The sequence below is a fragment of the Aythya fuligula genome, chromosome 8 (assembly GCF_009819795.1).
Source record: "Aythya fuligula isolate bAytFul2 chromosome 8, bAytFul2.pri, whole genome shotgun sequence".
NCBI lineage: Eukaryota > Metazoa > Chordata > Aves > Anseriformes > Anatidae > Aythya > Aythya fuligula.
Window position 1 is genome coordinate 20930962 of NC_045566.1, and position 16364 is coordinate 20947325.

The following is a 16364-nucleotide window of genomic DNA, read 5'->3' on the forward strand; positions in this document are numbered from 1 at the left end:
TGCTCCTGCCTGGGTTTGTTCAGGGACATGCTCAGCAGAACCCAGTTTGGTTTCGGTGAGACAAGAATTGGGGCTGGGGGAGTCTCACTGCTTCTCTTCTACTTGCTTAAATCATTAATTAGCAGCTGGGCAGCCCCTTACTGGCCCTTCTGCAGGGCAAAGGGAGGCTGGGGCAGGCAGCTGGGGTTTGGAGACTGGGCTCAAAGCAGAGAGAAGAGAAAAAAGCACCCTGGCACAGGGCTCCGCGCCTGTCACTGTGTCCCCAGCGCTGTCGGGTGGCTGCTAGGTGGCGGCCGAGGCACAGCTCTGCTTGCTTCAGCCTAAATCTCCTCTTCTTGGTGGATCCCAGAGGGCGAGGAGCTGATGAAGTGACTGCGGGGTGCAGAGCATCCTTATGGCTGGCCCTCACAGCAAACCCCAAATCCCATGGGCACGGCTCGCATGGGGACTGCTGGCCTCCAGCTGGGGCAGCTGCATCCCCCCCAGCTCAGCAAGCAGTGGAGATGAGGTTGGTTTGGGGGGATATCAGCTGTAATTGGGGTTGGGGGACACAAATGGGGTCCTGGAGAAGGGGACGTGCACACCAAGAGCCTACATCTGTGCGGAATGGGAGCAAGCGAGCTGATGGGAAGAAGCCAGCAGGCACTGAGCAGGATCGAGACATCCCCTGTGGCCTGAGAGCTCCCTCGTCTGCCAGGTTTCAGAGGTAGGGAGCATGTTCTGGGCTATCACCGCTGTATGTCGCCCTTTTTTCACGCTCAGGTTATCTGCAGGAGGCAGGCTATAGGGTTTTCCTGCAATCCCACATATCCTTCCTGATGCTCTGAGCTGGTCAGTGTATCTATACCTTTTTTTTTCCCCTATACATTTTGGCCATTCATGCCTTGTCTGCGAGCACTGTGGTTTCTCTGCTCCCAGAACAGCTCGGGTCATGTCCCTCATGCCTGACAGGTCCCTGTTTGTACATTTGTTGTTTAAGGGAGTGGAAAAAAAGCTGCTACCCCCACCCCGAGGTGTGCCCACAAAGGGCTCCGGCTGTCGGGATGGGGCTGCTTTCCTCTCCTTGCCCCCAGTTTCCCCCAGCTAATGGGTGGCTGTGCCGCCAGCAGCGATTATTGACTGGCAGTCCCCAGGGCAGAGGACTGAGATATTTAGAGGAAATTAAAAATTGAAAAGCAGCACAGCTCCGCCGCCCTCCTAAAAGCCGGGGTTAAGCAGGGCGCGGGTGAGGTGCATGCTCTGGGGACACGATAATGGACGGGGGCAGTGCAAGGGGTCCTGGCAAGTGTCCATGGGGGATGGCTTGTCCCACCCAGACAGGGCACAGGGGGCCAAATTGGGGTGCTGGGAACATGGGGTCCTCTTGGCCGAGCCCCTGGGTGCGGAGATGACCCCAGACCTGGTCCAGCTCCAGAGGGAGGCGAGGGGCGGGGAGGTGTTTTTGCGTGGGCTGCGGAAGAGTTTCTCGCCGTGTCTGTGAGCAGCGGTGGTAAACGGGAGCTTTGAGCTTTAAACGGGCTGTCAGGAAGCATTTGGCTGTTGGGCAGGAGGCTGGAAGAGACAGCTGAACAAAGTGCTGCGGCGCCGCCTGAGCGCCCACGTCCCGCTGCTGGGGTACCCGAGGTGCCCGGTGCCACCGCCTCCCTGCCCCGGCCATCCCGTTTTCCACCTCAATGCTTCAGCCCATCCGCTCCCCCCTGCACCTTTGGGTCAACCCATGCTTTACAAAGTGGGGTTTGATCCAGCAAGTCATTTGGGCTTAAAAAAAAAAAAAAAGTGTTTCTGACATCAAAACCTTTCTTCTTTTATTTTTAGATTTATATTTTTTTTCAGATGGAAATGGACTCTTTGGTTCAGGGAGGGTAAAACTGCACTCAGCCCTGCATCAGATTGCTTCACTTGACCCACGAGTAAATGCTTTTCTTTCCTCTGACCTGGAAGGATTTCTTTTTCTTTCCATTTAGCAAGAAAAAGGGAGAAGCAAATTCTCGGCACAGGTCACTGCAAAACAAGGTCTGGAGCCGGAGCTGCCTTTTCAGCCCCAGCGCCGTGCTAAAACCCATCAGTGCTCCCGAGTGCACGCAGCAGTCCCTGTGGGGGCTCCCTGTGCAGCAAGAAGCCCCTTTTGCCCCATATGTGGCCAGGAACAAGCAGCTGTAGGGCCAAGCAGGGGCAGCTTTGGGGTGAGCAGCGGTGGGGATGGTGCTTGGGCCCGGATGGATTTTTGGAGGGCGATTTTTGCAGCTTCCAGCTTGTGGTTTGTGCTAGTTAAGTGTGCCTAATCACTGCCAAAGCCCCTTTGGGTTTTTTGGTGCTGGGATCTCTCTGCTTGTGGGAATGAGCGTGGAAGAGGTTTGGAGAGCAGAGGAGGAAAGGGGGGTCCCAGCGCTCGCGCCCCGGGGCAAGCGGCATGCGTGCCTGCGTGCGCGCTCCTCTTCCCACCCGTCCTGCTGCCAGGAGGTTTCTTTTCTGGTTCAGCTCTTTCAAGGCAGAAGCTGATTGCAAAGGGGTTGCGATCTCACTTGTGCTTTTAATCCCACTGCTGTCAAGCTCCATTAGGAGGTTCGGCATCAGCTCGCTACCTCTGGGGCCAGGCCGCCGCTCGCCCAGCCTGAAATGAGGCCAAGGCGGGGCTCCACGGGAAGGGATGGGATGGATGCTCGGGGCAGCTCCGTGCACCACAGCGGGAAGGCTGCAGGACCCCCACAGGCAGGGGGTCACAACCAGGGGCTGGGCATCCTCACCCAATGCCCTGCAGAGAGGCAGAGCCCTAAATGCACCCGGGGGCTGGCCGAGGGTGTTGCCTCCCACGGCTCTGCTGCATTGATTACGGCCAGAGTGTGGCTCTGAAATGTTTCTTTGCAGCTGGGAAAGGGAGAGCCCTGCTCCAAAAAGGCCTTCCTGGGGCTGTAGTGGAGGCTCTCAGCTCTCTGCTGGGATTTAGGGATGCTGCTGCCCATGGGGTCGCGCTGGCACCTCTGCATCCCCTCTTTGCTGGCTCCTGAGCTTGGCCACAGGGGACCACAGCAGGGGCTCTGTCCCCAGTACGGCGCAGCTGCTCCCAGTTGTACTGGTTATTGCTGGCTGGAAGGAGTTAACTTCGCCACGTGCGCCACCGCTCCCCACGGGCGGCTTTTCCCCGCTAACCCAATCTTGCAGCAGGGATCGATGCCGCGGCCGTGCCACACGGGGCTGTGGCTTGGCAGGCGGGGAAGATCGATGGCACCGCGCGGCGCTGCCCAAGGAAGTCCCCAGGCAGAGCAGGGCAAAGCCCCCCTGGGCTTCATCCTTTGCTGCAGTGCCAGGGGTGGCACGGAGCCCAGCGTGGCTCAGCCCCAAAAGGATCCCCCCGTGCATCCCAGCAGCCACCGTCCTAGCACCAGGAGAGGCAAAGACGGGACTGGAGGGGGGACACCTGAGCAGAGGCCAGCTTTGGGAGCAAGTGGGGGTGGTGCAGATAGGATGCAACGGGCAGCAGGAGGAAGGCACGGAGGTGTTTGTGGATCTGGCTTCGTGCTGCTGCATCGAGCGGCGCTCGGCCGCCGCAGCGCTTCCTTCCAGCGGCCGGAAAAAGCTGCTCGTCCTCATCAAATATTTAGGCTTCATGTTCAACACCCGGAGAGAGGGAAGAGGCGTTTGGGAGCTGCGCTGCGCCCAACATTGATCGGGGCAGCGGCCGCACTTCTCCTGCAGGGCTGGGGAAAATCCTGCTTGGAGTGAAAATGAACGCTGTTCTTTTTATGGGTTTTAATTTCTTGAAGTTTTCCACAGCCCCAGTAAAGCCTGAGCCATCCCAAGGAGGAGGGGATGGACGCACAGGGGCTGATGGGCAAAGGCTTCTTGCTCCCAGCTGGGGGAGTGCGATGGGTTAATGCTACGCTGCTGCCTAATTGCGTGGAGAAGCTGCAAACCCCCACCCGGGGAGGGGAGGGGGAATATCCGTTGGTCTCTGGCTGTAAAATACACAAGGGCTCCTCTTTAATGTCATTTATCTGCCTTTGGGAAGGAGACAGCATAACTCTGGCCTAACCACGTTACTCCCGGCTCCTCCTGCCTCTCCTCCACCACCCCTGCGGCAGCGGCCCTGGGGCGAGCTCCCAGGGGCTGGGTGTGGAGGAGAAGGATCCGTGTTTTGGGAACACGGCCTCCCTTCCCCAATTCCTAAGGGGGGAAAAAAATCAAACAATAAATCAAACGATCAAACAAAGATATATCTGCATCATTAAGGAGATGCCAGGTCTCCCCTCCAGCCCGTGCATTGGGAGCAATGGGTGCATCCCCAGCCCCGATAACAGGGATACAGGGGCTGGGCAGCTCAGAGCACCCCTCGTGCCGAGGGTCGGGTTTGTTTCCAGTGCTTGCACAGGCAAATGCAGTGCCAGGGAGGTGTGCCATGAGCGAGGTGCAGCTGGCAGGGCTGTGCTGCCCAGGGGAATTCTGCACCTTGGCTCCCAGATCCCCAGGGAGTGGGGCCGGCTGCCTGGAAGGGGAAAATGGGCAGCGAGCATCATACTGAGGTGCTATGAGCAGCCCCCAGCCTGCTCCCAACCCCACAAGTGACGTGGGATGGGGACCCATGGTGTCCCCTCAGCGTGCTTGTACCCCCCTGGCTGTATCAGTGGCTTTGTGCTGGGCAGGAGTAGGCTGGGGATGGCATTGTGCACCATCAGGCTTTTTCTGGGTGATGCTGCTCTGCTAAAAACATACCTAAGAGCAAAACTCCAAGTGGAAGAGAAGAAATCCTAATGGCAGCAGCTGGGCGTTCAGCTCCTCAGCATCCTTGGGCATCAGTGTTTTGGGACACGCTCTGGGCAGGAGGGGAGTTGCTGATGTGAAATCTTTTCCAGCAGCAGGGAGAAGGAGTCCTACAACCCTCCTACAGGCTTTCTGGGCTGACACGAAGTGAGTTGCAAGACTCACGAGCTGGAAAGGTGATTGCATGCATGAGCACTGCGTGTTGGAGGGTGAGATTTGGGCAGGTTTCTGGTCCCTGCATCGCGCGGGGGCTGGAGGCAGCGGAAACGGAGGTGCCAGCGAGGCAGCAACGATGCCTCAGGGGAGATTTCTGGGTCATGAGAAGCTTTGTGCTTCCTTTTCCACTCCCTGGACAGAGAAAAAAAATAAAATTAAAAAAATAATAATAATAAAAAAGAAAGAAAGAAGTGTCCTGGCTCAAGCTGCTGTTACGTTTACTGGTGTTGCTAACCCCGATCCTTGTGCTTTATGTAAAACCCTGCCGCCTGGAACCACCAACTTTGTTCCCCATTTCCTTCCCTGCTGTGGAGCATCTGGTGCCCCCCTTCCCAAGCTTTTCTCAGCAGCCACAAAGGCGTGAATCCCACCTTTTGTCTTCTGTCTTTTCCCCCTGCTTTAAGAAATAATGAAACGGTGATAGGCGACACGCTGCTGGCAGCAAAAATCCGGCAGGCTGATGTTGCTGCTCGCCAGAGCAGCGCTGGTTTGTGTTTGTTTCACTGGGATCTTCGGCATCCCGTGTGCTTTGGGATGGAGCTGGGGGTGGTGGCAGGGGATGGTTTTGCTGGGGGGCTTCAGCACCGCTCCGTGCATCCCTCCTGGGGCTTTGCAATCTCAGCCCGGTGTTGGCCGAGTCCTGAAGGAACTCCTCTCCGTGTCCGTCTGAGGACAGCCTGGGTGTTAACCTGGGCTTACAAAAGGGGGACCGGAGGCAGGGTTTGTCTGCCCCTCGTCGTGGTCTGGGGGTGCTGGGGGCTCCAAAACCCGAAGTGGGGGCCTTACAGATCCCCGTGGGGGTGTGTTTGTGTCCCTTGGGTGCTTGCACGCCACATCGGTGCAGGCTGAAGCGCTCAGGGGATGAATTTGGAGGGGTGCCGGGGGGGTGCCGCAGGCTGAGTGGGGACACCCGGGGTCTGTCGGGGGGGGGGATCCCGGTTTGGGGTTTGGGGTTTGGGGCGGCGGGGCCGGGGGCGGTGCGGGGCCGGGGGCGGCTCCGTCCAGCGGCAAACTCCTCCCCGCCGCCCCCCCCGGCTGCCCGCTGCCTCCCGGCTTCGGTGCTGCTGCCGCTGCTCGTCCTCCTCCTCCTCCTCTTCATCATCCTCATCTTCAGCCTCCGCCGCTGCTCCCCTTCCTCCCCGCGCCCCGCCGGAGCTGCCCTCCTGGCCCCCCGCCGGCTCCCAGGTAAGGCTCGGGGATTTGGGGAAAAGAAAAAGAAAAAAAATAATAATAATAATAAAAAAAAAAGGTTGGATAAAATAGGGTTGGGAAAAAGGGATGCGGGGGCTCCGTGGGTAAGGGAGGCTGGGCAGGGGGTGCAGGGTGGGCTGCAGCCTCAGCTGGGCAAAGCACCGGGGCTGCCGTTTGGTTCCTTGGGGTCCCGGTACCCAACTTTGTGCCTAGCCAGGTGCGTACCCAAAGGCACCCGAAACTCGTTGGGGCCACCCGAGGCTGGGGTGAGCTCGCCCCGCTCTGCTGCTGAGCTTCTCGGGGTGAAGTTTGGGAAGCGTCGAGGCTGGGAATCACGCCCCGACGGCCCCCGGCCTCGCCACCGAGTGGAAATGATGGCTGCCCTCGGCCGAGGGAGGGAAATCAAACCCTTTTGTTTCGTCCCAAGGATCTCTGCTTTATCTCTCGCCGAGCCTCAGTAATTAGAGGAGACCTGTGCTCGAGTTAGTGGTCTGGCTTTTGTTGTCTCTTAAGGCTATCCTGGAGGATTGTATTCCCTGGAAAAGGGCATGTGGAAAGAGTTAGCGTTTGCAGCTGGATTTCGTCGGCGTGCTATTGATCCTCTCTACAGCAGAGAGGGTTTCTGATGTGCCGTGGAATATTCCACCCGACGGAGGGTTGTGGTACCAGCCCTCTGGTTTTTCACCCCCAGCCTTGCCCCTTGCTCCTCCAAGCCGCAGAGCTCCCAACGTGGAGCCATTTGCGGGGCATTGGCTGCGTTTGGGCTGCTCGTTAGCATTTAACATCCTCCTAGTGGGGTCTGATGGGCTCTAAGCTGGGCTTTCAGAGCAGATTAATTCCTCTAGGAGGGCTTTCACCTGTTGACCAGCCAAGAAGCAGGCTGCTCTTCCCAGTGGGGTGATGAGCAGCGGGTGATGGTGAACTTGCCCCCAGCAGGTACAGGTTTCAGCCCTGTCATCGGGGCCATCATCACCGTTCTGCTCCAGGCTGAAAGATCCCAGATGGAGCAGGAATCAGGTGCAGGAGGTTTTCCACTCAGCAAACCCTGCTCCCTGGAGAAACGCAGAGCATCCTCCAGCCATTCGCCTTGGGTGCGGTAGCACAGCACTGCTGGAGGGGACAAGCAGGGTGCAGCTGAAGGCTGGGAAATCACTTTGTGCCCAAACCCAGGAGCAGAGGGTCCCAGCAGCATCGTGTGGCTCCTCCACCATGGGATTTTTTGGGGCCTGGCTGCTCCGTTTCAGCTGTGGCCACCCGTGAACTGAACCAGGCTGGAGGGCAGGGGTAGGAAAAGCCGAGCGGTGATTTCTAGAAAGGGAGAAGCTCCTTGCCCGCTGCCTCCAGCTGAGCTTAGCCACGGGCAGGAGCAGAAATACAAGTGCTGCTCCCTTCCTGGGGTCTGTTCTGTGGCCATGCCTAAACCCCAAAACCCCCCTAGGCAAGCAGAAACAAGCTGGTCCCTGCCCTGGCTGCCTCCTCTTCCTCCCCAGCCTGCATCCCCCCGAGCCCAGCCGCCCCACGCTGCCTTCCCACCCAGATGAAATATTTATCGAGGCTCTGTTACCTGTGTTTTCCTGAAAGCGCGTTTCACACTTCGTTTGCTGACAGTGCTAAGAGGCTTCATGCCACATTTCCCTCGGTGCCGTGTGTGACATTGCGTGTGCGACCGGCTGGGCATCGAGGGCAGGGTGAGGATGGAGGAGCCCGTGCCCCACCGCAGGCTAAATCAACCTGAAAACCAAACAGCTGCTCTGAAACCCAGAGCAGATGAAACCCAGAGGAGATGCGTTACATCTCCTCTCCTTGCTGGTACGCGGTGGCCAAAAGAAGCGGGTGGTCTTGAGAAGCAGCCATGGATGGGGTTTTCTCAATGCTTTGTGGAGAAAGGGGCTCTGGAAGTGCTCCTGGAGTGATTCTGCTGGGATTTAGCCCAGGAGAGCAGGGTTGGGGCTGGGCATCGGCACCCTGGCAGGGCAACGTGGTTCTGGCTGGTTCCCCACCAGTTTGGACTGTTCTTGGTGTGACCACCGTTGAGGGCAACCAAAGTGTCACCAAATCTCATTTTTTATTTTTTTCCCTAAAGAAAGCGAGGGGAGAGGACACGGGTCCTGAAGGCCAGGACCCATCAGTGACTGGTCTGAGGCTCTGCGGGTGGGCACCCAGCTCGCCCCAAGCTCCCAGCTAGTCCTGGTTTCTCTCTGGACCACAGCATCCCCCAGGGTGGATAGGAGGAAGAGGAAAACTGAGACTTTTCTGGGTCTTTTGGGATCCTGACCGTGTTGCCATTGCTCCAGGAATGGCACCCAGCCCCACCGCAGCGCCGCTCTGTCTGCCCGTGCTTTTGGGGAGGAAAAGGTCCGCGGAGCACTCCCAGCTGTAGTACTGCTGCACGTGGGAGGCTCCTCTCTCTGTATTGCTCGGTGAATGTGATTAGGCCTTAATGAGTCATTAAAATAAATATCTGTTTATACTCCCAGCGAAGACGCCGGGGGGATGCTGGCAGCCGGAGCAGCAGGTCTTGCATCATGCGCAGGAAGAGGCTGCGCTCCCCCGCCACCCCCTCCTGCAGCCCTTTTCCATGGAAAAGGGACCTCTGCGGAGCACCCTTCAGCCCCACAGGTACTGCAGGAGTGGGGTTACAACCACAACCGTTCCTAGGGCGTATTTTTGGGGAGGAGCAGCGGAATGAGGGTTATCTGCTCCCTGATGCTGCAAGGCACCCTGGCTAGGCAATGAACGAGGTGTAGCCAGCCCTTTTGGCTCCAGGTTCCTTAAAGCTGCTGACGACTTACAGACGTGCCCACGATGGGTGGGCAGCAGGGAAAGATGACAAATCCCCCCATCGGGGCCTCTGAATCCCCTGCTTGGGGGCAAATTCCCTGCAGATCCCGTGTCTCCTGGCAGGGATGCGTCAGCCACAGAGCTCCCATTCCTTCTCCCCGCCTGGCTGCTGAATGCTCGTTACCCCTTAACGATGTCTTTGCTAATCGAATCCCAGCCTCAGCACTCGCTGGCTCCCTGGCACGCTTGCAGGTTCCTGGAGATGTGGGGGACGTCCCCTGCGTGTCCCCAGGAGCGGCACCGTCCCTGCTCCAAAAACACGCCGTCGCCTTTCCTCTCTGCCCCGTAGGATGCGCGGTCACCGTCCCTGAGCAGGAGAATTTATTTATTTTTATAGCAAATCAAATCAATTGGGTGACTTCAAGCCACAGCAGACCCGACTGGGACAGCACTGCCCGGGGGCTGAAGCCGTTGGCTTTGCAAAAGCTCAGAGAGAGCATTCCCCTGGGGCATAGCTTGCAGGAGCAGAGCCGGCAGCTGCAAGGAAAGGTTTTGCCTGAGTTGTGTTTTGTGCATCGGGCTGCGTGTTTCACGGTGTGGTGAGGCTGAGCAGATCTGGCTGGAAATTGGGTGGCCAGCACGGGGTTTTCACGGGAGTGATGGAAACAAGGTGGAAAGGGTGAGAGCATCGGTGTGTCCAGGGCAAGGCAGGGGCTAGCAAGGTGTTTCTCAGAGCCTGGAGGTGAGGCTGTCACGGAGGTAGTTTTAAAAAGCCAGTGGGAAATTGGCTTAATGCAAGATAAAAAAAAAAAAAAATCCTTCATGGGAGCTGGCTGCTGTGCTTGCTCAGATCCTGCTGGGGCCGGTCCACCAGGATGCTCCGGGATGCTCAGCACCATGACACTGCCGGGATTGATCCTCCTCGTTCAATTCACGCCCGGGATGAAGACAGATTTGGTGTCGCTAAATCCCCTAATGGGATTAGCCCCACAGCACGCTCGCTCCTTTGGTGGAAGTGGCAAGAAAATCGAACGGGGGAGCAGAGCAGCTCATATCGGCACGGGGTGTGCCCGCAGCCCTGGGGACCGAGCGGAGGTCTCTGTCCCTTATCCTGGCCTTGCAGCCCCAGCTAATTTCTTTTTTACTCATTTCTTGAGGTTGTGTTTTTCTGTTTGTTTGCTTTTTGGTTTTTTTTTTTGCAATTGATGCATGCAAACATGAGGCTAAGCAGGGTTCATCTCCCATACGATGCTTCTGGGGCAAACCCACATGGCTTGAGACACTGCAGGGCACAGCACAAAAAAAAACTCGAATTGGAAGTGGGTGTCCCAAACCCTTTCTGCTGGGAAGAGCTCTCCTCGCTGCCCTCCACAGCAGCCTGGGATCAGAGTTTTCCCGACCCTGCTGTGATGGGGTTGCAGATGCCGTGCCCAGATCCCCCCCTGTTTCTGAATTAGGGCTGGCTGCAGCCAAAAATCCAATTGAAATGCCCCTGTCCGGGCTGGGGCCATCTGTGGATGGAGCAGGAGAGGGGGGCTCTTTTATTTGGGGTTCTTTCTGCCCTGACCTGCAGCCCTGCAGTGCAAAGCCCCGGCTCGGCTCTGCGGGTGCTTGACCCAAGTGAGGCAAAAAAAAACGTGACCCAAAAGAGGCCAGGAGCTGCCCTCTGCTCTGCTTGGAGGCGGCAGCCCCTGCTGCTGTTTTGTTCCAATTAGGCCTGTTAGAGGATTCTGGTAAGGCAGCGGCCGGGCTAATTTACCAGGCAGACATCTCATTGAATTAGCCCCGCGCTGCAGAGCGAAGCCGGGGGAGCAGAGCCGGGCTGGGGCCACGCCAGCGCTTTGCCCACAGCAGCCTGCCTCGCACGGGGCTGGGGGCATGGGGGCAGAGCCCCGGCCCTGTGTGTGGTGTCCTAAAAAACAAATCCTCAGCCGGCTGCTTTCTGGGCACGGGAGCTGGAGCCTCGCCTCCCAGCCGCGCGCGTCTGACGTGGGCGGCACGGCGAGGGGAGTAAATATAGAAGCCGCTCGCTTCCAGAGTCGCTTTCCAGGCCGTAACTTTGCGCTGCCACGCGGCATCAATTAAAGGAAATGTATCTCTGCGCCAAGCGGCTCTGCCTGCACGCCCGGAGGAGCTGGAGGTGGCTGCTCCGGGTGTTGTGTCCCCGCTGGGGACGGGGGACACCAAACGCTGCAGCCGCGCTTGTCACTGGGACGCAGGGTGGTGCAGCCCCAAGGAGGGGACCCTCCTAATGCTGGTAGAGATATTGCTTTCATTGAGCTGTGGCTTGGGTGCTGGTGGGTGCTGATGCTCACCCTGGGGCTGAAGCCCTTTCTGAGCCACCCGGGTTCTCCTCTGGGTCATTTGGGGCAGCTGGGCTCACCCCAGGGACGTGGAGAGTTTGGGGATCTGTCCCCTGTCTCCACGCTGTGGTGGGGCAGCAGATGCCCCATCCCTGGGGCTGGTCCCTCCCTGCTGAAGCTGCTCCCCGCGGCAGCCCACTCACTCTCTCTGGACCTGGGGCTAATCGGATGCTGCCCTCGGAGCTCTAAATCAGATCACGGCTCCCACGAAATGAAGTTTTCTGGATGCGAGCGGCTGCCTGCAGCATCCATCACCCCGGCTCGCCACGCGCTCCCTCCCGGGGGCTGCCAGAGGTCAGCGTTTGCCTTTCCCAGCCAAACCACTGTCGTCTCCTCCCTCCTAAAGGAGCTGCCTCGGGATGTGATAACACCACCAGGCGCTGTCCCGTGTCCCCAAGCCGTCCCTGCTGCCCCCAGCTCCTGGCAGCATCTCAGGGTGCAGCTCGGTTATGATGGCCGCGTGTCCGTCCCTGTCGTTAGCTCTGCTGACGGATGGTGCTATCAGCTGGCTTTTGGGCGCATCGATTTCTTGGATTTTTTTATTTTCTTTTTCCCTGTTTCACGTGTGAGAGCAGCTTGAGGAGGAAATTGAACACGAACCATCCTCTTGGCTTCGCGTGGTGCCTGGCTGAGCGCAGGAAATCAATTTGCAGCAGGCTGGACCTGCCGGGGGTCGGTCTCCTGCAAACCCCACGGTGGGTGGCAGAGGCATCGCGTCCCTCCTTGGCTGTCCCCTGTCCCCTCTGTGTGGTCCCTGAGGGTGCAAAACCTGCAGGAGGACCTCATCTGGCCCCATCCAGGTCTGAGCGATGCCCCTCCCAAAGCTCAGGCTGGGGCTCGGGGAGCAGGAATCGGGATGTGTGGCAGCATGGAGAGAGAAGGGAGATGGGGATGAAGCTGCCTGGGGCCGTGCTGCAGAGGAGCGGGGTCGGCAGGTCTCGCCTGGAAGCTGCCACCCCCCTCCATCAGCTAGGGCCACGTGGGCAGCGGGTAATTAGATTTCCCCGGCTGGCTCTGGGGCCCTATCAATTAGGGGGCTGCGGGGCCGGTAATGAAGTGCGGCTGCGCCAGCCCTGCCCACGCTTTCCCAAAGCCACTGCATCACCCGAGGCACGGGATGGCCCAGCAGGGCTTCCTGGGTGCAACTCACTCATTTGGGCTGAAATCACAGATTTTGGAGCATCCTCTCCCAGCCTGGTGGGTTGGTCTTCCCCATTTTTGCAGCACCCTGCCGTGCTCCCTACAGAAGTGAATTATTTTGCCATGGTGCTGGGGACGGACCGAAGGGGACAGCGGGTAGGGGGATGAGCTGACAGCACCTTTTTCTCCTTCTCCCCCCTCCCAGGGCCGCAGGCGTCTCCCCGGGGCCATGCAGAGCTGCCAACCCCGGCCGGCCGCCCCGGGGCCGGCGTGACCGCGAGGCTCGGCCACCGCTTTCCTGGGTAAGTGGCCCCCGGGTGGCGGGGGGACGCGATGCCTGCCCCCGTGTCCTTGTAGCCCCCGAGCCCTACGGTCACATCCTGCCTTTCAGAGTTTGATGGAGAATCGGTCGGATGACAGCGGGAACTGTTGTTATCACCGGGGGAATCCTAGCGACTGTGATCCTACTGTGCATCATTGCCGTGCTCTGCTACTGTAGGCTACAGGTGAGCGCTGGGGACATCCCCGTCACACCGGGGGGCTGCGGGGGTCCCAGCAGCATCGCTAGTACAGGAGGGATCTGGGGGGCTTCTCGTTGGTGATGGGCAGGGAGCTGCAGCACCACATCTCCCCGGGTGCTGCTGTTCCTCCCCCCAAGGCTTTTGAGGATCTGCAGCGCTTGTTCATTCAGGTGTAGGCTCGGCTGGGGCTGCAATACCAGATGGAGAGCTCTTTTTTTTTTTTTTTTCCCCAAGTAAATTAGGCGAGGAGGCTTTCAACAACGGCCGGCTACAACCTCCTGCTTTTTAAAAGTTAATGTGAAGTCTGCGCCATGCAGCAACGTGACGGGCAGCACAGCGGTTACTCGGGGGGTGGCATCCCAAAACGCCTTCCCCATGCTAACCTCGCTGCCAGGGGAAAGGATGAGCCCCCCCCAGCTGCATCCTGCCAGGTTTCATCCGGCTGAACCACTCCTGCTTCACCACTTTTCTCTTCCCACCTCTACTCTGTTTGTTTGTTTGTAATTATTTTTATTTATTAACAGAGGCGAGGCTGGCCTTTAAGTTGCGGCAGCCAAATGTGATGGATGAGGCTGGATTTCAGCCTCTCCCTGTTCCTTCCTCTCTAACTCATTGTGCCTGCGCTTTCTGATAAAAGCCCTGTCCCTTTCCCGCAGTACTACTGCTGCAAGAAAGATGACTCCGATGAGGAAGAGGAGGAGGAGGAGGAGGAGGAAGAGGAAGAGCCCGACCTTCCCGCGCACTCTCACCCCGGCACGTGCAACGCCTGCAACTCCCGCGTCGTGGACGGGCAGGGCAGCCCCACACCCGTCCCTGAGCTCAACCAGCACGGGGCTCACCCCCGCTGCCCGACCTGCTCCCCCTACGGCTCCCCCTTTTACATACGGACCCCCGACATGGTGCGCAACGGGGGCGAGCGGGTCGCCTACGCGCCCGCCTGCTACAAGGAGATGGGGCCGCCCGTCAACCTGGCGGCCCTGCAGGGCTTCTCGCTGAGCCGGCACGGCCTCCTCCGCGAGAGCTTCCCCCCGCCGAGGGCCATCAGCACGGAGGTGTGACCCCCCGGCAACACGCCCCGCTTCGGGGATGGGGATTTTCGCCCCCCTGGCCGGGTTGGGGTCTGTGCAAGGGAGGAGCGCGGCACCCGTGCAGCCCTCCTGCTGAGCCGGCACGGCGAAGCTTTACGGGTAAGGGAGACATCATCGAAGGAGGATGTCGAGACGGCGGTCTCCGAACCCACAATAAGTGTAATTACTGCTCTATCTCCTGAAGGGACTTGTCTAATGAGGGCTATGTACAGTACAAACCAACCTAATTACCCGAGGCTCCCCGGAGTCCCCACGCAGCCGCCCCGAGGGATGGAGAGGGGAGCCCCTGCAGCACAGGGGGATGCGAGGCCGGGGAGGCTGGGGCACCGTGAGCACTTTGCTTCTGTGTTACTGCCAAAAACGGCACCGGCTCCCGGCCACATTGGTCTGCACGCATGTAGGAGAAGTTACCAGAGAGGATTTGGATCGCCGTGAGGGGAGGCAAAGTTGCTTGCGAGACCCACGCGAATGGGCACAGGTAGATCCCTCTGCAGCCAAAACCCCACCTCTTCCACTCCTCACGAGCTTCCTTAGGAGCGGTTTTAGCTTGGGCCCATAAAGATATCGAGACTTTACTTACGAGGAGGTTTGCACCCCTCGGTAACTGCAGTTTGATCACCTTCAGCATCCAAAGCCCTGCCTGGACCCCCAGCCAAGCACAGCTGGTTTGAGGATGGCTTTTGCTCACAACAGCAGAGACTGCCGGGTCAGGTCTCCTCCTGTGCAAGGATCACAACCTCTAACGGAGCGTGATTTCCAGGTGCTCGGGGTCCCCCCTCCTTTACTTCTGGAAGAAGAGGCTGCAAGACCCGAGCCTGGGCTCGGTGGCTCCGCGGCTGCTAACGACAGCTCAGCCAGCAGCTCCGTCTGCAGCACGAACGTGGGAAAGTTCCTTCTTCCTCCATAAATCAAATTAGGTGAAAAATGACCCAAAGGACGTCTCCATCGTTCACGGGCACTTCCCATAGCAACCGGCGCTCCCTGTTAATGGCAGGGGGAGGGATGCAGCCGGCCCAGCTCCCCCTGGCCGTGCGGATGCTGCTAGAAGCAGGAGCAGGAGCCGCTTGCCTTGCCTTTGCCATATCAGGCAGAACTGCTCAGAAGTCGAAATGGTTTGGTTTCGGGATTTTTTGCACCTCCACAGTTTGGAAATTGGATTACCAGAAAGATTTGGATTGGTAATTTTTGACCTCCCCAATTCAAGCACAGGTGAAGGAGGTCTCGGTATGGAGGCACATGCCTCAGATGTCTTCGTTAGCAGGCAAAAGGCTAATTGACATGCTTGACCTCCTCATGGCTTGGCACCTCTGCTCATACTACCCAAAGAAAAGGAGCCAGACGAATGCCAAATCCAATCCCACCACCGTGCCCCAGCCCGCATTTTACACAGCCTTTTGAGCAAACATTATTCACTGTCTCCTCCATCTCCGGACCAGAAAGACATTGCATTTCCATTATCCCCAGCCTCAGCCTAGCTGCATCTCTTTTACAGTCTCCTTCCATTCTCCAAATAGCGAGAGCAGGTCTTCATGGCCTCTCACGTTAAGGGCAGGCAGGGGGAAGAAGAAAGCTAGCAGCAGTGAAGCTCCCTGGCTGATAGTCCCTGGCTCCCACCCAGTCCTCCTCCCCAGGAACATAGTCTCTAACAGTTTTTCTTGGCTAACCCGGCGAATCCTGTCCTTTCCTGCCAGAGCTCAGCTAGGTCTCCCTCCTGCTCGGAGCCACGTGAAGTTATCACAGCGTGACCCGAGGGCACGGCAGCTCCCGGCACCCAACTCTACCTCTTGGCGTGAAGCAAGGCCTCCTGCCACGACCCGCTCCGGGTGGGAATAACACACCAGGCTTTGCTTCTGTGGTCACCCCTCTGGTGAGAGGAAGGCAACCAGATCATCATCACCATCACGCGCAAACGAAATGTGACCTGTTGCCAGCTAACAGGGTGCCGCGGCTGGCGAGGCAGATCCCAAGTCGTGGGATGGCCAAGGCGAGGATTGTCCTGGCAGCCACCACAAACCCCTGGCCTGGTGTGGCTGCAGACAGATGGGTGAGTCCGAAAGGGCAGGAGACACGGGAGATACAGCTGGGGGTTGTGAGGTTTGGGGAATGGCGGAGGAACAGCACAGGGTGGGGGCAGGGATCTCAGATTTTTTCCACTTCAGATTTCCCCTGTTATTATTCTCTGTCTTTGTTGCTGAGCTATGGGTCCAAACTCAATGTCAGAAATAAATGAGGACTTTGAAATACAAAACAGGAGTGATTGCTGTTCTTTGGCAGGCAACACAAAGCGGGATTCATCCAGTGCTGCCCTA

At 58.4% G+C, this 16364-nt stretch overlaps 1 protein-coding gene across 1 annotated transcript; it reads left to right on the plus strand.

Moving 5' to 3' along the window:
• Positions 1-12694: 12694 nt before the first annotated feature.
• Positions 12695-16303, plus strand: FAM163A (family with sequence similarity 163 member A). Its single transcript, XM_032192387.1, has 3 exons — positions 12695-12748; positions 12838-12952; positions 13624-16303. Exons 2-3 carry the CDS (start codon positions 12860-12862, stop codon positions 14023-14025), a joined length of 495 nt encoding a protein of 164 aa, XP_032048278.1. The 5' UTR covers positions 12695-12748; positions 12838-12859; the 3' UTR covers positions 14026-16303.
• The last annotated feature ends 61 nt before the right edge of the window (positions 16304-16364 follow it).